The 8,913-nt window shown below is 57.7% G+C and overlaps 1 protein-coding gene across 1 annotated transcript in view; it reads left to right on the top strand.

The window, feature by feature from the left end:
• The window catches only part of FAM222A (family with sequence similarity 222 member A), a 16,010-nt gene extending 7,103 nt beyond the window's left edge, over window positions 1-8,907 (top strand). Inside the window, exon 2 of the mRNA XM_014940021.1 lies at window positions 6,966-8,907. Coding sequence (XP_014795507.1) covers window positions 6,966-8,206 — 1,241 coding nt within the window. The 3' untranslated portion in view covers window positions 8,207-8,907. The remainder of the gene's footprint in view (window positions 1-6,965) is intronic.
• The last annotated feature ends 6 nt before the right edge of the window (window positions 8,908-8,913 follow it).

Below are 8,913 nucleotides of genomic sequence, written 5' to 3'. Positions count from 1 at the left end.
TTCCCAATCTCTGGGACCCCCAGAGATTTGCCCTGCCCTTGGGAGGGGGTCGTTGACTCCAGCACCCCCCTCCATGGCCCTGGCTCTGGGGGCTGCACACCCCCCATGCCTGCCTGTGGGTCACCTGTGGGGCAGCATCCCCCAGCTGACCCCCCCGCCTCCCCACCAGCTGACCCCCCTCTCCTCTCAATCTCTGGGACCCCCAAAGATTTGCCTTGCCCTTGGGAGGGGGTCGCTGGCTCCAGCACCCGCCTCCATGGCCCTGGCTCTGACCTCTGGCCCCACGGTGGGGGGGACACCAGGAGCTGCTGCCTGTGGGGAGGGGGCAGCCCGTTTCTGCTCAAACAGCTTTACAGCCCTGGGGCTCGGACCCAAACTTCCACGGACTTTATTGATTTGTGAAACGCACCAGGTTTTGTTTGTTTTCTTCCAAGTGTTTTCCAAATATTGAGGTTTCTTCCAAGTGTTTTGCAAATATTTAGGGTTTAGCTCTTGGAAAATCTGCTCCTAGCGTTGCAGGCAGCGAAAAAGGGACTTTTTTTTTTTTTGATGCTTTTTGAAGCTTCAAAGACATTGGGATCTCCTTGCTGTGAGGGGAACAGGGAGCCTGGTCCCAAAGCCAGGGTACGAGCTCTTGGCTCACGCGGAGTTTAATTCATTTGGAGGCTGCAGTGCTATTATTTTTTAATAAGAGCCATTGGCACCCTGATCACTGAGTGACACCTCAGGTCCCCAGCCTCTACTCCTGCCTCCACCCGGTGCTTTCAGCCTCCCTCCCCTTCCCGCCCCTTCCTGCCCCTGTGCAAATTAAAAATCCTGCCTAATTGCTGCCCTTTTGCCCCACCAGCTTGGGAAGGCAGAGCAGGAGGGAAACAGGAGCTCAGCGCACTGGGAACACCAGTGCTTTCCTGCAAGAGGAGCAGGGCAGGATGGGGATGGAGGTGAGGATGGGGATGGAAACAAGGATGGTGATGGAGGCGAGGATGGGGATGGAGACGAGGGATGGGGAGGCATGGTAGGGTCTGGCAGGATGCTCGGGGCAAGGCAGGATGGTTCCTGGCAAATGCCCCTTCCCGGGGTGAATGTGGTGATGGGACCAGGTGAAACCAGGGTGGGCAGAGCAACTGGGGCTTTGCATTGTGATTTGGGGCAGAAAACCTTGGCCAAGGTCTTGGGCATGCCTCCTGATGGCATTGGGGCAGCATCAGGATGGCATTGGGGTGACATGGGGGTTGTGTCAGGATGGCCTGAGGGCATCATTTCCAGTGCCCCAGCAGTGGGCAAGGTGCTGGCCTCTGCAGCCTGCTGAGCATCCCTGGCCAACCCTCTCGGGTTCTCCTGAGCCCACCAACGGTGCCAAGCCCCAGCCCTGCCCAGGTGCTGGACCCTGCTGCCCAGACAGACTTTAACAGGGAGAAGGAGCTGGTGTTGGCTCTGAAGGTCCCAGCACAGAGAGGCTGGGTCTCCAGTACCAGACTGGTCCTGCTGGGAGGCTCTCACCATCACCCCCTCCCCAGGATGGGGTCAGTCACCCCCTAGAGAGAGGGGGTGTCCTACTGCTGGTTGCCCTCTGTGGTAGGACAGCTGGGATGGTGTGCCCAAGGGCTGTGCTGTGGCAGGAGGAGTGGGGCAGCCCCAGAGGCCGAGGCAGCCCCAGTATCAGCTCCGTTCCCATCTGAAAAAGGGTCAAAAAGGGTTGTCCTTTGGGGCCACAAGCGAGGCTCCAGCCATGGCTTCACCTTCGGCAGCTTTATAAAGATTTACCCCCGAGATATTACTCCTTCCATTTGTCGGGAAATATTTTAGTGCTTTCCATGTGTAAAAATAAGGTTTGTCCCATCTTATCTCGCAAGGGAGCGAAGGAATGGAGGAGAGGGAGGGAGCTCATCTTGCTCATCTGTGGCAGGCAGCGCATGTCTTTCCTGCTGGCTGTTAACCAGTTAGGTGCTGGGTGCTGCCACCACGGCCCCACTCAGCTTGTCCCTGCTGAGTCCTCACTCAGGGCTGGGGTTCTGTGGGTGCTGACCCCCAGGATGTACCCCACCCCGTGCACCCCAATGTCCTGCTTGCTGTCCCCTTCCAGAGCGGGGCAACTGCAACCTCTCCTGCAGCATCATGGCTAGAAAATTAAAGCCATAAATTGCTGGTGGGTGAACTTGCCCTCCTCCAAGGAGGAGGGGGCTCAGCCAGGGGATGCTGCTGCCAGCAGCAGGCCAGGGGATATCCAGGGCAGTCGGGCTGGGGGAGCAGAGTGGAGCATCCTTCCTGGTCCTCAGCAGCCTTCCTAGTGCTGAGCATCCTTCCTGGTACCAAGCATCCTTCCTAGTGCTGAGCATCCTTCCCAACGTTGAGCATCCTTCCTATTATCAAGCATCCTTCCCATTATCAAGCATCCTTCCTGATGATGAGCATCCTTCCCGGTGCTGAGCATCCTTCCTGGTGCTGAGCATCTTCTCCTGGCGCCGTTTTGATCCCACAACTGCTTTAACCGAGCAGACACTGATTGCCAGACCCCCGATGCTGCCACTTCTGTGAGCTCCTCGGGTGCCGAATTGTTCGCCTGACTGACAGCTGAGCAGCCCAGACAGGTCTATTATTTCTATGGGGCCCAGGCCCCGCGGGCCTGCAATTTAGGTCTGCGCTATTAACCCTGCCTTGTTCTCCACTTTATAACCGCTTTAGTGCCTTTAAAAGTGTACAGTTAAAATCAGGGTTAATTAGGGGCCCGGCAGCTGGGCTTTGCCGGCTCCCATTGTGTCCCAGCGGAGCCGGGGCCAGGGGTAATTGGGGACTGTTGTGGGTTTGTGCTGGCCGACTCCTGCGCGGCACAAGCCCTGGATCGTAGGGCTCCTGTTCGCCTTGGGCTCTCCTGACATAAGGATGTCTTTGGTTAGCTTCCTTCCCTCCTTTCTCCCCATCTTTCCTTCTTCTCCAGCCCTTGAAGGCTGTGGCTGCAGCCGGGTACAGCGTGGGGGACCTCAGGAATGCTGGGGATGCCAGGGATGCAGGGGGTGCCAGGGATGTGGGGGTTGGTAGGCAGCGAGAGGATGCTGGAGATGCTGAGGATGCTGGGGATGCAGGAGATGCTGGGGATATGGGAGATCCTGGGGATGTGGGAGATGCTGGGCATGCGGAAGATGCCAGGGATGCAGAAAATGCCTGGGATGTGGGAGATGCCAGGGATGCAAGAGATGCCAGGGATGCAGAGGATGCTGGAGATGCTGAGGATGCTGGGGATGCAGGAGATGCTGGGGATATGGGAGATCCTGGGGATGTGGGAGATGCTGGGGATGTGGAAGATGCCAGGGATGCAGGAAATGCCTGGGATGGCAGGGATGCGGGACATGCCAGGGATTTGGGAGATGTCAGGGATGCCAGGGATGCAGGAGATGCTGGGGATCCCCATCAGACATTTTGCACAGCCCCAGCTGCTCCGGGCACGGCAGGGCTGGAGCTCTGCGACCCATAAACCGAGATTTATTCTGGATCACGGCACCGGCGGGGTCTGGGATTTACATCTGTGTCTCGAACTGGGTTTGGTGGCCAATTTGCTAAAGTAAAAAGTTGTTTAGCTGGAGGCGTAATCTTATAAGCCTGTGCTGCCATTATAATGGCTTCTCGTTTCTGCCTGGCTTTCCAATAATGCTTTGAGCAGAAGCTCGGAGTAATATAAAAAGCCATCGGATTATTACTGCAGGCGATGCATTTTCCATTTACAGTAATAAAATACTGAAGAAACAAAACAATTTAAAATTCCAATAAAATTCAAAACAAATCTTTGGCTGCTGAGCAGATTCAATTATTTAGCTGTTATTGAGTGCAGGCTGGAAAAAATAGAGCAGGTCAGGGAGGGAGGAGGGGGAGCCCGGAGATGGTGGGGGGGTGTGGGGGGTGTTGGCTGCATCCCGTGGGAATGCTGGCGAGGGGAGGGAGAGAGCCAGGAGCTGGTGAAGCATCTTCTTGGAGAAGTGTCTGTCCATGGGGCTGTCCCCAGGCTGGTGGAGGTAAAGGGTGCCAGCCGGGGGTCCCTGGCACATCCCACCCGGTCCCGATGTGCTGGCTCCGATGGTTCAAGTTCAAGAGGAGGGAGGGGGGGGCAAACCCCGGCGATGAGCGGCTGGTGTCAGGGCTGCCTGACGGGTGACGGCAGTGGTTGGGAGAGTTTGCATCTCGCAGTAATTACAGCCCGTTAGAAAGCAGTAATTACTGTGGAGAGGGGTTGGGGGGGGTTGGGGGGAGCAGCGGAGCCACCGGCGTGCCGGGAGCCGCCGGGAAATCGGGCGCTCTGTAATTTTCCTGGCGGGGGGTTGGGTGCGTCACCCTGATATGTGACAACACACCGGATGGGTGGCTTGTCACAGCCGAGCCAGATGGCGTGAGGAGGTGACAAAAAGCAGCTCCGGGCTCCCCACGGGCCAGCTCACGGTCGGCCGCGGCGCTCCACGGGCACATGTTGGCACTGGGGCTCACGGGTGGGATGCCCGTGGTGCTCACCGGGGTGGGCAGCGCTGCCCATCCCACAGCCATGGGCAGGTCCCAGGGGGGCTGCATGGGGCCACCCCAAAAGGGTGTCCCATAGACCTGTGACAGGGTTTTGGTGACTTGTGGCAGGGAGCTGCGGTGCCCGTGGATGCTGCTGCCTCCCTCCCTCCGGCGATGGCCCCTTTTTCTTTTTTTAAAATGATTTTTGCTTGAAAAGGAGAGTTTCCACAGAATGGGCTCATTAGGGATTCTGCAAGTGTCACCAGCTAATTAGTGTCATGTTAATTGAGTATTCACAACGCTGCCACCTCCAAGGACAGCAGTGCTGGCATGAAGGGGAATGCAGATGTGCGTGGCTCGTGGTGGCGCCGGGCGACCCGCCGTGCCGTGCCACTGCCCAGGTGGGCTCCCGTTCACAGCCCCCTGTGCCCGCTGCCTCAGGGGGTGCCCGTGCCCAGCATGCACGCTCGTGTGCCCCGGTGCAGTTCCTTGGGTGCCACCCAGGCTCAGGAGCTTTATGGAAGTTCACCAGTTGATGCCCAGGACATGCCCAGCAGAGCTGGTGGCACAGCCTGGGACACGGTGTCCCTGCACGTGTCCCCCATAGGGAGCTGCTGACACCATGCCTCCTGTCTCCCGGCAGCTACATTAAATCCTCCTCAGAAGCCCCGGTTTTAATTGGCTTAATATACTCGTTAATAACAATGTCTATTTAAGACACCTGTAAAAAGCCCATAACATTAGCTTAATGGGGGGAATGGCTGGTGAACGCTCCGCCGTTCTGCCTGTTCAATTACTGCTGCGCCGCTCCGCTGGAGAGGATGGAGGGGATGGAGAGCGGCCACGGCCTCGCTCCTGCGTCTCCCCAGCATCACTCTGCTGCCCCGGGGGGGGTCACACGGAGCCCTGCAGCTCCCAGTGCCCCGACCTCCCCCCGAATCCTGGTTTCGTGCTCGCGTGTGCCGGCAGCGGTGCGGGACGCAGACAGGCATCGCAGATCAAATTAACGACTTCGTTAGGTGTGCTGGATGCACCTGATGGCGCAGCTCTTCTGCAGGAACTTGTATGAGGAGAGATTGAAAGAGCTGGGACTCTTTAGTCTGGAGAAGAGAAGGCTGAGGGGAGACCTTATCAATGCCTACAAGTATCTCAAGGGAGGGTTGAAGGAGGAGGGAGCCGGACTCTTTTCAGTGGTTCCCAGTGAGAGGACGAGGGGCAACGGGCACAAGTTGGAACAGAAGAGGTTCCACTCAAATATGAGGAGAAACTTCTTCACGGTGAGGGTGGCAGAGCCCTGGAACAGGCTGCCCAGGGAGGGTGTGGAGTCCCCTTCCTTGGAGATTTTCAAGACCCGTCCGGCTGCTCCTGAGTAACATGCTCTAGCTCTAGGCAATCCTGCTTCAGCAGGGGAGTTGGACTAGATGATCTCTATGGTCCCTTCCAACTCTAAAATTCAGTGAAATTCAGTGTCACCCGGCATGTGGTGGCATCAGGAATCGATCCTGGTGGCACCTGGAGCAGAGCACTCCCCACAGGGATGCTGGGTGCCTGCCATCCCCTTCCACCCTGGGGCTGCGCTGCCTGGGGGCCTCCAAAAATGCCTGGTGGCAGGGGAAGGACTGGGGCTGCTTGGTGGGGGGTGCCAGCCCCAAACCCTCCCTGATTTGACCATCTCACCCAAAACCTGGCTCCAGGCAGACACCCTGTCCCATGTCCCCAGGGATCACCTGGCCATTCTAGGGGTTTTGGGACTGGCTCGGGAGCAAACATCATCCCCCGTGTGCCGGCATGTATGTGCATGTGTGAGAGTGTGTGGAGATTTTAAACACCTAATTTATTCCATCTATTAGATAGATTTTGTAGATTTAATCATTTTCACAGTTGGTGGCTCATTGGATACTCAAGATAAACTCCAAATGAAAGTATAATGGGTACGACAAATGAGTTTTCACACCAGAATGGCAGAAACTTGCTCGGGAAAGAGTTTGAAAGGCACAAAAATATATACATATATAATTTTTTTTTTTTCTGCAGTGGCTTTTGCTGACTCCAGTAGGTTACCACAGTTAATTTCACCAGTTTTGTTCATCTGTAAAATTGCATAAAAGTGACATTTTTGTGCTCATTATAGGAACTGCTGATTTATGGCTGGTAAATGCAATGCTTTTCCATTTTTGGTGAGGTTCTCGTAGCAGCGCAAAGCACCCATGAAATTGCTTGTATAATGTAGTTTAAATCCAATCTCGGAGAAAGATTCCCCCGTTGGGTAAAGTGACATTTCCATTCTCCACACCGAGTTTATTTTAGGCCACTTAGAAGTGACTCTGCCAGCGGGAGGAGGGGGCAGGTCCGTGCCCTGACCTGGATTTTGCCGGGAGTGGGTGGGAGCTGGAGCAGGAGAGGGGGGATGGCTGTTGGGGTGTTGGGGTGCCAGGGTCCTTCTCCTGGTGGCACTGGATTCACCCTACACTTTGCCCCCACAGGCGAGACGGCGGCCCCCATGCATTCCCCCCGCTCCCCCAGCCCCGCCGAGCTGGACGCCTACGCACAGAAGGTGGCCAACAGCCCGTTGACCATCAAGATCTTTCCCACCAACATCAGGGTCCCCCAGCACAAGCACCTTAACCGGACGGTCAACGGCTACGACACCACGGGGCAACGTTACAGCCCCTACCCCCTACACGCCGGCGGCTACCAGGGTCTCCTGGCCATCGTCAAAGCCTCCGGAAAAAGCGTGGTGAAGAACTCGGAGGGGAAGCGGACTAAGCTCTCGCCCGCCCAGGTCGGCGTCGCTCCTTACCCCGCGTCAAGCACTTTAGCTCAAGGTCCCTCCTGCGCCGGCCAGCTGAGCTACCACGGCGGCCAGAAGCAGCTGGAGGGTCCCGTGCCACCCAACGTGACGGTGGCCGCCTCCGTGCTGCCGCTGGCGGGCAGGAGCCTGGCCCTACCACCTTCCAACCTGCCCTCCATCCAGAGCATCATCTACCAGATCAATCAGCAGTGCCAGGCGCAGGGTGCCCAACCGGGTTGCCCAGCTGTGGTGGCCACCAACCCCAGCCCGGCCAAGCACGGCGCCTTCCCCGCTGGCACCGCGGCCTACGCCGGCGCCGTCCTGCCGGAGTGCCGCAAGGGCACCGAGCTGGCGCTGGGCTCCAACCCGGCAGCAGCAGCCACCTTGGGACCCAAGGCGGGCATCTACCCCGAGGGTATGGACTACCTGGTGTGGCAGCAGAAGCAGCAGCAGCAGCACCTGCGAATGTACAGCGGGGGCAGCGGTGGTGGTGGTGGTGGTGGGGGGTCCCTCAGCAAGTCCCCTGAGACGTGCGCGGGGGCTTCGCGCCCCTACGGCCTGGGTGGGGTGGCCGAGAAGGTGAGCTCGTCCCCCTTGAACTGCATGCACGGCAACTTCTCGGTGGGGCAGTACTTCGCCCCTCCTTGGAACAGCATCTTGGTGACCCCCACCAGCGACTGTTACAACCCGCCGGAGCTGGGGGCCGGACCCCGTGAGTTGGGGGGGTTACCCCCGGCCGAGGGGTTGCCCAGCAAGACCCTCTGCAATACCTCCATCCTCAGCAGCAGCCTCCAGTCCCTGGAGTATCTCATCAACGACATCCACCCGCCCTGCATCAAGGAGCAGATGCTGGGCAAGGGCTACGAGACCGTGTCTGTGCCAAGGCTCTTGGACCACCAGCACGCCCACATCCGCCTGCCCGTCTACAGATAAGGAACACCATGCTGCTTTTTTTTTTCCCAAATCCAGGGCGAGGACTTTGGCGACAGGAGCCGTGCTCCCCTCCGGCACCGCGCGGGTACCGGACCGTGACAGCGAGGGCAGAGGGGGGGGACGGGGAAAGAAAAGGGGGGACACGGGGTCCTGGAACACTGGCATTTCACCGGGGTCCCCAGGCTGGGTACACCGAGGACGAAGGACCGCTTGTCTATAGAGCTCAGAAATCATTTTATCTCCACGAATGTGAACAGGGAATCGCTACGAGTTGCTGCTATCCAGGGAGAGGAGGCTCCTCCGCTCCGCGCCGGCTCCGTGTGGGGCAGAGCCCCGGGGGGTGGCCGGCCCGGGGGGGGCTCACCGGGCAACCGGCCGGCATGGTGTGGCCACAGGGAGCTCGCACCTGACCTGTAGCTGAAGTCCGTAACTTGCACTGCTTTGATTAAAGCTAATAATTGGGGACAGTCTGGAGGCTATTTAAGAAAAAAACACTTGAAAACTTGAACAGATTTTTTTTTTTTCTTTTTAAAATTTTATTAATTTTTTTTTTTTTTTTTTTTTTAGTTGGCTAGGCTGTACATCTACGTGTTGGCTGCTACAGAGTCTCCTCCCGCCCCTCTTCTTCCTCCTCTTCCTCCTCCTTCTCCTCTCGCCCGGCCCCACGTTGGCCACCGGCTCCTATTCCCACTCAACCGGGAGGTTCG

The sequence above is a fragment of the Calidris pugnax genome, unplaced genomic scaffold (genome assembly GCF_001431845.1).
Source record: "Calidris pugnax isolate Ruff unplaced genomic scaffold, ASM143184v1 scaffold106, whole genome shotgun sequence".
Classification (NCBI taxonomy): domain Eukaryota; kingdom Metazoa; phylum Chordata; class Aves; order Charadriiformes; family Scolopacidae; genus Calidris; species Calidris pugnax.
This window is presented reverse-complemented; position numbering and strand designations above follow the sequence as displayed.